This window comes from Aotus nancymaae, unplaced genomic scaffold (assembly GCF_030222135.1).
Source record: "Aotus nancymaae isolate 86718 unplaced genomic scaffold, 86718_ANA_hifiasm-v0.15.2.pri h1tg000021l, whole genome shotgun sequence".
Taxonomy (NCBI): domain Eukaryota; kingdom Metazoa; phylum Chordata; class Mammalia; order Primates; family Aotidae; genus Aotus; species Aotus nancymaae.
Genome location: NW_026988433.1, coordinates 19,223,700 through 19,236,120, shown reverse-complemented (window position 1 = coordinate 19,236,120; position 12,421 = coordinate 19,223,700). Strand labels below are relative to the sequence as shown.

The window sequence follows — 12,421 nt, the reverse complement described above, 5'->3', positions numbered from 1 at the left end:
GGAACACATCCATGCTTAGGTGGCTGCTGCCCTTCATTTGAGAGACTCTGGGGCCACCAGGGACTTAAGGAGCCCCCTAAGGGTGGGGCTGGTTTCTCACCAAACCCAATCTCTATTGTGCCTTTCTCTCCAGATGCAAAGACCCTGGTTGGTTTCCAAAGGTCTTGTTTGTGACACTTTGTCAAAAACCCAAGGAAGAGCATGTGGGGGCCTAACCATGGAGATGGATCAGGTGTCTTGTTGTTCTGGGGCTGTGCTCATATGGTAGCCATCAGCCACATGTGGTGGGTTAAATCTAAATTAAATGAAGCAAAACTAGGCTGGGTGCGGTGGCTCAAACCTGTAATTCCAGCACTTTGGGAGTCCTAGGCAGGCGGATCACCTGAGGTTAGGAGTTCAAGATCAGCATGGCCAACACAGTGAAACCCTGTTTCTACTAAAAATACAACAATTAGCCAGGCATGGTGACAGGCACCTGTAATCCCAGCTACTCGGGAGGCTGAGGCATGAGAAGCACTTGAACCCAGGACGTGGAGGTTGCAGTGAGCCAAGATCATGCCATTGTACTCCAGCCTGCCTGGGTGACAGGGTGAGACTCAATCTCAAAAAAATAGAAGCAGCAAAATTACAAATTCACTTTGTCAGTTGCTGGGGTATCAGCCTCCAAGATGGTGCCCAGTGATCCCTGGCTCTTGGTGTTCATGTCCCCTGTAATCCCCTCCCACGCTGTATTGGGGCAGGTATGGGTGACTGGCAGGATACAGCAGAGGGATGGTGTGTGAATTCTAAGACTAGGTCACAGAAGACATTGTGGCGTTGTCCTTCCCCATTCTTGGATCACTCACTCTGGAGAGACAGCTGCCATGCCATGAGGACACTCCAGCAGTCCCAGAAAGAGATTCCTGAGGTGAGGAACTGAGGTCTACTGCCAGCAGCTATGTGAGTGTGTCAATCTTAATGACAGATCCACCTGCCCCAACTGAGCCTTCAGATGACTGCAGCCCTGGCCGATATCCTGACTGTAATTTCATGTGAGACCCTGAGCCAGAATTCCCAGCTAAGCTGCTCCTGAATTCCTGACCCATGAAACTGTGAGAGGATGTTTTGTTTTCAGTTGTTAAGTTCTGGGATACTTTGTGATGCAGCAACAGAGAGCTAAAACAGTTGTGCTTGCCACATCTCAAGGGCTAAATGGCCACATGTGGCAATCGGCTACCATCTTGGACAGAAGAGATGTAGAACATTTCCACTGATGCAGAAGCTTCTGTGAAACAGCACTGCCCTAGGGCATCAACTCCCAATGAAAAGCCATCCCCAGTGCCTAGGAGGAGTATGTGGTAGGCAGTGGGTTTGCTGTAATTCTTTCTTGTGTAAAACAATGTTTCCATGAACACTGGCTAGGAAGTGAGACCCTGCAAGGCTGAATTCAGGCTGGATCTCTGGAGAGAGTACTGGAAAGAGATGGCTGGCTCAGTGCTCATGGGCACTGAAGGTGCTGGGTGCTTAACACACAACCTCTAGTTAGCACGTTTCACTTCAGAGGCAAAGTCACCCACTCAAGGTCACAGAGCTCCTGGATTAGAATCTACAGGTGTGGGGCTCAAAGGTGTGGGCTCCTTCTGTTATACTGGCAGCTCAGGAACCCCCACCAGACTGCTGAGGGCCCCTGTACCAACGATGCTTAACATAGCACAGACCACAATGGGTAAAAAACACCAGAGCTGGCCCAAGCTGGATTTGCAAGAAGCATTAACAAAGGAGAGAAGGAAAAAGAAAGGTCAATTCGCTGGCAGCTAATTTGCTGGATGACCACAACAAATGACCAACTTGTTGAAAACAGCCGAATAAATATCCGAAACCAGCTCTAGGACTGTTAGAGGCAGTCATTTTATCACCCGAGGCAAGTAGATGATAATGACAATAACGGCTTACGCTGGGCACCTGTTATGTACCGGACACTTGCAAGCACCTCGGGTGTAATAGCTCATTTAGATGTACGAGCAGGTGGAAATGGAGGGGCAAAACTAAATCTCCAAACAATCCCCCTACTTCAGCATACTGGTCATTGGGCAAATTGGTCTGCCTCCATCTCTAACACCTACTGAATCTCTTTCACATTAGCTGGAGGCCGGATTAGGCACTGTCATTCAGCCCTAAGAAAGCACGTCCAGTAAAGCTGCTTCTGGTTTGCCCACAGCACTAGCAACCTCAAGCTCTTTGCCTGTTTCTCCTGCACTTGTTCCTTTTCTTATTTAAAAAAAAAAAAAAAGTGCGGCCGGGTGTGATGGCTGATGCCTGTAATCCCAGCACTTTGGGAGGCTGAGATGAGCCGATCATGAGGTCAGGAGATCAAGACCATCCTGGCTAACACAGTGAAACCCTGTCTCTACTAAAAAATACAAAAAGTAGCTGGTGTGGTGGCATGTGCCTGTAGTCCCAGCTACTTGGGAGGATGAGGAAGGAGAACTGCTTGAACCCGGGAGGTGGAGGTTGCACTGAGCTGAGATCACGCCACTGCACTCTAGCCTGGGCAGTAGAGAGAGAATCCATTTCAAAAAAGAAAAAAAAAGTGCATTAAACATTCACCCAAAGGACTAACATGATTGTAGTTCATCGGGAAAACTGGGGTTGGAGTTGGCAAATGCCAACTTAATTAGGCGTCTTAATTAGGCAGAGTCCTAAATGGTAAAGGGGTAGGTGGAAAGGACAGGGAAGGGTTGTGAGACAGCCTCCAGGGTGGCCGGCACCGAGAACAGCAAGCACCAGCTTGTAGGGAAGGAAACCGAGGACACTGAAGACTCACTTAGTGGCTCGTTCAGAGATCCTCACTTCCAGCTTGTGGCCATCCATGATGTGTCCCTACGAGAGAAGACAACACGGCTCGTCTCTGTCCTGAGAAATACTCACCCAAATCCTTGCCCTTCACCAGAGCAGAGCCCTGGATCGCATATGGGAGACTGACTGTTCCCCAGAGAGCGGGGCTAGCTGGCCTCGAGTACAGAGGATGGCTTTTCCCCGAAATGGCTCACACCGAGCCCAGGCAGCAGCTGGTGGTCACTCAGCCCTTGGATGCTCCCTTAAGCCACGGGTAGGCCTTGACCTTGATGCCACTCAAGGGACACGGAATTTTCCATTGTTTAAAAGCATGTTCAGGCAAAGTAAGGCCCTTAGGTCTGGCTTGCAGAAAGAGTTGGGTTTAGTTTGTATGCTCCTGAAAAGTATTCTAAATCATAGCAGAGTTGTATCTAAAGCTAGGCTCTAACACTGGTCCCTCAAGGCGAAACTGGTGTATTAGCAAAATTACCCTTGAAAATCCCTTAAATCTCCCATAAAATATAGCACGCATAGCTTTGTAGGAACAATTCTTGGAGGCAATATTCACATATGCACTCATACAACGATATCCAGAACATAATACAGTACAAGTGCAAAGTGAAATTTCATAGCATCTTACATCACATGAAAGAGAAATATGGACCACTGAATTTGCAGAGCTGATTTTAAGTTAAATGAAGGTACAGCCCCTGATCAGGAAGGGCCTAGGATGTGGGGCATTATGAAGGGAGCAGAGGACACCTTCTCAAGCTGCAAACACCTACTGAATCTCCTTCACATTAGCTGAAGGCCATCCTAGGCACAACCATGCAGCTCTCAGAAAGTACATCCCATAAAGCAGCCCATGCGAGGTCACAGAGCTCCAAGATTAGAACTTACAGGTGGTCCAAAATTTGCCCTTTGGGATGGTGCAAATCCCAGGCTGCTTTGCTCTCCACGGCCCCAGCTCCCCTCCCGCTAGAGGGTCCTGATCTGTCCTTGTACTTAGGATCTAGCAGGAAGGCATGTCTCCCTTTTCTGTCTGAATGGGATGTTGAGTCTCTGTCCAAACAGCTTTTGATTCAGCCTTGTTCTCCCCACCTTCTCCCACCCTGGCCAAGCCTGGATAACTCAAGGTTCTCCTACCTGCCCCACTCATCGTCGCCTCTCCATGCCAGCAGCTGGAGAGGCTGGCGCAGAAGCCAGTGTGCCCACAGCCCTCTAATGGTCTCCCACTGCCTTTAGGCTGAGCATTAAAATAGCCTAGAGGAGCCTGCCCTGCAAACCTCTCTCCTCATCCTGCACCCTGAACTGCCACCCACGCCACCCCGCCACAGTGGCCTCTTTGCTTTTCAAACGTACTAAGTTCATTCCCGCCTTATAGCCGCTCTGCACAGTGTTCCCTCCTCCCCAACTACTTCCCTCCTAAATCATGGTGCAGCTGACTTCTGGCCCAGCAGGCGTGGGCTCAACTGTCACCTCCTTAGAGGTGACCACACAACCTACATACCCCACCTCCACCCACAACTCACAGCTTTGTCTTCATGACCTGGTCCTGCATGTTTATTCAGAAGCCCATGGCCTGTCTACCCCAGCAGAAAGAGGGATCCATGTGAACAACCTCTCCCAGGCCCAGCACCATGCCTGGCACACATCAGGCCCTTGATAACAGTGCTATGGATGCAGTGAATGAATATGGTGACCATGGAGTGTTGGGAAAGGTTCTTCATTTGCCCCTAGACACCTGGCAAAAGCAACGAGCCCAGTCAAGTGTAGACTTCACACACATTCCCACTCAATTTCAGAGGGCTGGCGGGACCTCTCACTACCTGCCAAGCACTTCCGTGGCCCTCAGATGAGAATCCTCACTTTACCTGGAGCTGCTTGAGAGCTTTCTGGGCTTGCTCCGGCTTCCTGTATTCCACAAATCCAAACCCCATGGAAAGCAGTGCTCCTGAGAGAGAGAGAGAGGTGGAAATCACACCAGTGGGTGGGGGAAGTGGAAGCACAAGGCCAAGTGCAAAGGCTGACCTGCGCCATATTTTCTCTCTTCTTTTCATACCCCTCTTCATTCCCCCGAAATTTCAGCTCCTGGCTTGCTGTTTATTACTAGCCATCTTGACGAATCAGCCAACAAGGTTATATGGCTGCCACCTGAGGCCCATCTGACTATTAATTAACAGACAACTGGCATAATTAACTTCATAATAGAATTATGCTTTGGGAGGAAGACTGAACTAAGAGACATGACCATCGTGAAGGCAAGTGGCAGAGCCTCTACCTGGGCAGTCCTCTGCCGCCGCACAGAAGGCCTGAAATGAAGACGTGCAGAGTCAAATGCACCAAAGGCTTGCTCTTCACAAGTATCTCTCACCAGCCAGTTACATTCAGTTCCTGGGTTTCAGATATAAAATCTGGATCATGTGGGCAATCGCATTATTCAAACTTCTCTGGTTCCTTACTTCTAGGTTGCAAGTAGCACGAGTTCAGATAGCAAGAATACTGCAACGACTTCATCAGAAACTTCTGCTTCCTCGCTAAGCATAACTGGGGAGGGAGGAGTGTTTTTATAGGGCACTAAAAAACATACGATCCCTAGTAACATCCTGCCCTCTTGACATAAGATTTGCTATCTCCTACCCTTCACCCCCATCGCAGCATCTCACACATATTTGTTAGGTTTACTCTTTATTGTTTTTTCAGAGTTGAATTCAAAGAAGATTGACTTCACTCTGATGGGTCCAGATGAGGCTTGAGGCTGTCTCCCTCTGTCTCACTTTGCAGTTCCTATCTTTACCTGTACTGTGCTGTTTGTGAGACCCATGCTCCTGCCTTTCGATTGACAGCAGGTGTTATAAAATCGGAGCCAAGTGCACTAAGGAATTCCACTAATTGCCCATACATGGCTCAGACAGAACTGACAGCCAGTGCCACCCCATGGTGACTTTAAATGTTTGTTCTTCAAGCAGATTCTGCTCGAAAGATCTCTTTTGAAGGCTAGAGGCTGTAGGTGGTGGGCTGGTGTGTCTGTGCACCTATGGGATTTTAAAAGCCCAGTGACTGTGTAAAAGGCAATCGTGAGAAGGTCAAGTTCATCTCTGAGTTACTGACACTATGCAGATCCATCTCTGCCACTGTCCTCTGTGGGAAGCTGACCCCTATAGACAGCTCTACCTGGGCTCCCCAGCTTCCTGGCTTCCTGTTGGGATGAGCCAGCAGGAGGCTATGATCTGGGATTGGGGGTGGGCAGGTATCAGGGTGGAGGAGGGAGAGGCTGGAGTACTGGATCCTTCCACACGTCCCCACCTGCCTCCTTGCTTTGGGTGGCTTTGCAGTGGCCATGTCCAATCCATGGCCACTGCTCCTGCAGGTTATCTTGTGGCTCCAACTCTCAGCTAAGCTCTGGTCACACGCTTTCCTCTAATGTCCCTCTAGGCTCAGCAGGGGGAAAGGCATTCTTCCTGTAGAACCCACTCCCTGGATATCCCTGTGGGCTCCCTCAGTCCAGCCACACCTCAGCTCCTTCCTTACAGACATCTCTGCTCCAACCCCAGCTCAGAGTACTGTTTCCTGCTGCAAGCTGACTGATATACTTTGTCTAGATTTTCCCCAAGCTCTCAAATACAGGCCCTTGAAAATGAGAGTGTATGCTTTAAGAGCTGCTTCTGACATGGAAAGATCAGAAAACCACTTCTAAAATATGCTGAAGAGTGCTCCCCAGGAGTAGAAGGCCGGTCCCACAGAGTATTTGACTGGGCGCAGTGAGAGGCAGAGACAGCCACCTTCACCTGCCGGCCTGGGAGTATCTCTGTCTAGTCTGATCCCCATCCTGGACTTCAGCAACAACCTTTTTTTTCCCTGAAATCCCCACAACCGGTCCTTCTCATCATTAACTTGGTACTTAGCTGCCTTTTCTTGCATTCCAAACTATATCTGAAGTCCCCGGAGAACAGGGGTATTAAAGGGTGAACTGTCTCTTCCTAGACTCACATGTAGAAATCCTGACCCCCAGGATCTCAGATGTGACCTTATCTGAGACAGGCTCTTTACAGAGGTAACCAAGTTAAAATGAGGTCATAGGTCAGGCGCAGTAGCTCACACTTGCAATCCCAGCACTTTGGGAGGCCAATGCAGGCAGGTCACTTGAGGTCAGGAGTTCGAAACCAGCTTGGCCAACACGGTGAAACTCCAACTCTACCACAAATACAAAAATCATCCAGGCATGGTGGCGGATGCCTATAATCCCAGCTACTGGGGGTGCTGAGGCAGGAGAATCATTTGAACTTGGGAGACAGAGGTTGCAGTGAGCCGAGATCACATCACTGCACTCTAGCCTGGGTGATAGAGTGAGACTCTGTCTTGAAAAATAAAAATAAATAAAATGCAGTCATTAGGGTGGGATGACTGCTGTCCTTTTAAAAAAGGTGTGAGTGGATTTGATCACAGGATGGGCATATACAAGGAGGATGCCCTGTGAACATGGAGGCGGCCATCTATAAGGCCAGGAGACAGGCCTGGAACAGATTTTCCCTCACAGCCCCCAGAAGGAACCAACTCTACTGGCACCTTGATCTCAGACTTCTAGACTCTGTGAGACAACACATTTCTGTCATTTAAGCCACCCAGTCTGTGGAACTTTCTTATGGCGGCCCGGCAAACGAATACAATGGATGCTCTGACTTCTGTTCCATATGTCTGCTTAGAACCCTCCATGGCTCCCAGCACTTCCGGAGAAAAGTCAAAACTCTTCTGTGTGTGCATAAAAGCCACTTCATGGTTTGGATCTCGTCTACCGAAATTCCAGGTGTATCTCCTGCCTCTTCCCCAACAAATTCCCCAGGCTCAACCACTGCAGTGTGAGTGTCCTCTGCATGCCTTGTTCCTACCGCCTGGCTGCTCTGCCCCCAACCCTCCCAGCCTCGGGCTGCTGTCCCCTGTGCTGGACTCCTGTCCCGGCCCCCCAGTCCCTTGCTGCACTGTGCTGTATCCACCAGCATGTCTTTCCAGCTAGACTGTGTACATGCTGCAGGCAGGGCTGTGTCTCCCTCAGATTCATATAACACCATGCCCACTGCCTGGCAGGGCCTGGGAACTGTTTGAGGAATAAGTCAATAGCAGACATCTGGCCACCCAGTTCTTTGCATGCAGCAGGTGCTCAGGACACAGTTTTGGGCTGACACATGTGGTATTCCTACAAATCCTGCCAAACCAAAGGGACTCAGGATAGGGCTGGTATGGCCATGAGAAAGCAAGGTTGTATCCCCTGCAGGAAGCCAGGGCTGGAGAACAGCCCAGCAGAGGCCAGGAGACTCAGGACAGCACTCAGGGCCAAAAGGAGAGATGAGGGTGCTCCCTGCCTGCCCATATACCCACTGGCCTTGGTGACGCATGGTTAACCACTCAGGAAAATCGGTAAGGTTAATGACTTGGTAGAATGTTCCAGAAGTTCTAGAACTGGGTTATCGCCCTCAGAAGGGACGAGGGAAATCACAAGACTGGTTGTTTCTTGCTATTTCCTAGGAAACTTCCAGAACACAGAAGTGCTGGGAGGAGACAGAGGCTCCTGATACCAACCAAGGTCCTCGCTATCTGCCCACAAATGGCACCGCTCTGAAACCACCCCTGATGGTTTGAGGTGCTGGAGGCTCTAGGTTCAGAAGGACCTGACCCGAGGGGCTGCTTCGACTGGAAAGCAGGAGACTCTGGGGAACAGAAAGAGGGGCTACTTTCAAAGAGCCTGACACTGACCATGGTTCAGAAAACAGAGAACCTTCAGAATATGCAAGGCAGAACTCCCCCAACCCCTTGGCTGAAGCTGGAGCGTCTTTGGGAATCCACTCTTTCCAGCTGAGATTTCATGCGGAATACCTGCTTTGTTCTTCTTCTTGGAGATGGAGCAGCTCTTCACTGTCCCCACTTTGGAAAACACCTGGAAAAGAAAGTAACAAGAATCATCAGCATCTCCAGGCCGGTCCTGCGGCCCGTGCAGGCAGATCTTGAAGGACAGAGGCCACATACCCATGCAAGGCAAGAATGAAGTAGAAGGGACATCTGGCCGGTACTCACTGTGGCCAGGCCCTGTCCTGAGCCCTTCACATGTACTACTAATTCATTCAACAACCCTGGAGTAGGAATCATTGCTCCCCACTTTTCAGATCAAAAAAGTGAAGCTCAGAGTGGTTAGAGATGGCAGCAGGGTCGCAGAGCTGGGAAGTGCTAGAGCTGGTTAGGACCCAGGGATTCAGGCCCCAGAACCCAGGCTCTAAACCATGAGGCAGGAAAGGGCCGCTGTCAAACACTACACCCCCAAATTTACCATATGGACAACGTGGGGTCCCAAAAACACTTCGAGGTGATGAGTGATGCCCTGCTTTAAGTAGCCTGTACAGTCCCTTAGGGTTCCCCGTAAGAGCAGCTGGGCTTGTTTCTTGTTCCAGTTTTAGAAGGAAGTAGGACACAGAACAGTGAGGGACTGACTGCAGATCATGTGATTGGGAAGTGGGTGTAAGTTCCAAAGCATGGGCTCTACCGACCCCAGTCCAGACCTTTCTCACTGCCCCCTGCACCAGATGCCAAAATGATTTTTACAAAACTTTTAAGTCATAGTGTATTCTATTTTTCTCTTTACTTTTTCTGTCTCCTTTGCTAGAATTTGAAACCCAGACAGGGAAAAAAATCCATGTTTACCTGGTTCCTGGCTGTGTGTTCAGCACCACACACACACAGGACTCAGGGAAAGGCAGGCACCTAATAAACGTTCAGCACATGAGCACTGGGGAAGCCAAGGGGCAGCGGAGGATCTTGGGAAACAAACACCATGAGCAGCAGCTGCTTGCTGCTTCTTGTGTTTAAAGTGTCAGATGCTTTTACTTGGAATATCTCCTTTATCTTAATCAAATCATCAAAACTGCCATGAGAAGGATCTATTAATATACCCATGTTACAGATGAAGAAAATGAGGCACAGAAAGGCTGAAGGACTCACTCAGGGTCACATTTGCAAGGAGAAAAGCTGGGATCCAAGCCCAGGCGGGAGGATGGCTAATCATGGCTCTCCACTCAGGGCGCTGAGACAGGAGCCCTGGGAGCTAGGGGCTCTTCCCCCAGGGCCTCAAGTGGGCTGTGTGACCTAAGGACAGTGAACCGGCTTCTCTGAATCTCAGTCTCCAACCATGCTACATGAAGAGATTGAACTAGGTCATCTTGGCTGTGACTTGCACCTCTAGAATTCTTGAATTCAGAGGCTGCTCTTGGGCTGATGTCTGAGTGCCTCTCCCAGGAAACAATGATTCTGGACAGTGATGTTCCCATACCAGAATGACACCAGAAAGAAAAAGAAAACTAATGTTCCAATCTACGTGACATGTTCAAATCTATCTACCTTTTGGATGCTACTAGCACATGCTGCTGTTTAAAAGCAAAGCAAAACAAAAATGGAACCAGGAAGTAGCCAAAGACAAACCTGTGAGTTTCCAATTGCTTAATAAGGTGAATCTTGGCTCCTAAACGCTGCTGCTCTAGCCAGGGTATCTCTGCTGCGGGGCTGTTCTTCTAACAGGCAAGGGGATAGTCACATCACAGAGGCTGAGCCAGATGGTGTCAGAGGGGTTCTGACCCTCTGCCTCTCTCCCATACCACAATGTTGGCCTCCATATCATCGGCCCACAATGTTCCCACCCCTGGGGCTCAGTGGACACTGACTCCTCTCTTGACCCCATGATAGAATTTTAGGGTTGAGAGGGAGTTTTAGAAATCAATCAGGTCAATGCTTATGGCCAGCTTCCTTCCCAGAAAGGGTCGTGATGGCTATCAGCCTGCCGTTATTCATTAAAACAAAACAAAAAACTAAAAACCCATTGAGTGTTTATTCTGTGCCAAGCCCAGTCTCTAAAAATAAAGGGTCTCCTGAGGGAGGCGCAGCACAGCAGCGGAGCCTGCAGAGCCCACTCCTTTGGAACTGGAGGCCCCGTTTCCCGATGGCTGGTCCAATTCCCTCTAGAAGCCCCCGGCCCTGACTCAGCGCAGCCCTCATTTGGCTTTTACCAACTTTCTATTTGGAGCTCCCTGTCCTTTCATGCCTTGCCCTCTTCCCATAAATGCAAAAATCTCACCCCATCCCGGAATTCCGGGTCAGGCCCAGACCCTCACTCACTGATGTGGCTTCTCCATTATTCCTGGCGAGCCGAGAAGATTGTGCTGACATTTACTTTTGGGTAGTTTCTATCAGCGAAACAATTTTGGGGGGTTTTCTAAATATATAATCCAAACACTGACTATCGCCTTTATATCCCACAGTCTCCCTAGAGACTCTGGCATGCTTGCAAAGCATATGTGGTAGCCCCTCTCAGGCCCCCTGGCCGCCCTTGCTACCGCTCTAGTCTTCAGTTGAGCCAGGAGACAGGGTCAAGTAGGTGGTGCTGGTTGTTGCCAAAGTGCATACGAACATGCTTCACGTTTAAAGGCAGAATAAATGCAGTGGCCACATTAGTAGACTGGGGTTTCCCATCCCATGCCTCTCCCTCCTGGGCTGAGAAACCACTCACTTCCTTCAGCTTCTCCTCTGTTGTGTCAAAATTGAGATTCTTAATAAACAGAGTACACCCTGGGAGGCTCTCCTCTTCTTCCTCCTCCTCCTCCTCCTCCATCTTTGCTGAAGAATTGTCCGCTTCCTCCTCCACTGGATTTTCATCTTCTGGGGTTTCACCATTGGACACTAGAACCCCCATCAAAACAAAAACATCAAATCCATGAAATAACGTGTAGCCCACCAAAGCCCCAGGGCCAAGTGCAAGGAGCCTACGACGTAAAGGGGCTCTGCCTCTGCAGGCAGTGTCAGGAAGGGGCACTGTGATCCCCAACTTGTGCTGCGTTTCAGCAACTCCTGAGACAGAGACAATGTCCTGCCCCCTGCTTGTGTTGTAAAGAGAAAGAAATAGGAAACACAGCTCCTAAATGGGGCCTTAAACAGGACCAACTCGCACTCATTTGAACTTCAAAATAAATTACCACGTGAACTGTTTTGTTGAACCATGAGCCTAAGCAAAATGTTATGTTTCCTCAAAAAAAACCCACAGCATTTAGTGAACATTCAAACTGAAATGCAACTTAAAACTGTTCAAAAATTACAGAATGGGGGCTAAACTTAGGAAGAGTCTAAATACCCCTTGAAACTAAAGAATGTTACATGCAATCGAAATCTCATGTGCATTACTTCAGGATGCACTAAAGGTGTGGTTTTGTCTAAACATATTAAATGCAGAGTTATGCATCACAGGGAAAAACTGAAAATACTCTGTGTTCGCAAACAAGAGACCAGGTAAGGTAGAGTACCACCAAAGGCTGGAATAATATGTAGTCATGAAAAATGATGTTTCTGAAGAATGTTGAATGACATACAACAAAGCTCATCATATAAAAATTAGAGAAAAATTAAGATATTAAAAATAAGTGTATACTGTAATTTTAGAGAATGTTCAGTGTAATGCAAATCACGATCTAAGCTAGGTGTGGTGGCTCACGCCTGTAATCCAGCACTTTGGGAGGCTGAGGTGGGTGGATTACTTGAGATCAGAAGTTCAAGGCTAGCCTGGCCAATATGGTGAAACCCT

The 12,421-nt window shown here is 49.0% G+C and overlaps 1 protein-coding gene across 1 annotated transcript in view; it reads right to left on the bottom strand.

The window, feature by feature from the left end:
- Positions 1-12,421, bottom strand: part of RBM19 (RNA binding motif protein 19) — a 141,106-nt gene that overhangs the window by 92,765 nt on the left and 35,920 nt on the right. Inside the window, exons 17-20 of the mRNA XM_012469014.2 lie at positions 11,357-11,526; positions 8,683-8,743; positions 4,689-4,768; positions 2,804-2,859 (exon numbers count right to left, since the gene is read on the bottom strand). Of these exons, the coding sequence (XP_012324437.2) occupies positions 2,804-2,859; positions 4,689-4,768; positions 8,683-8,743; positions 11,357-11,526 (367 nt within the window). The remainder of the gene's footprint in view (positions 1-2,803; positions 2,860-4,688; positions 4,769-8,682; positions 8,744-11,356; positions 11,527-12,421) is intronic.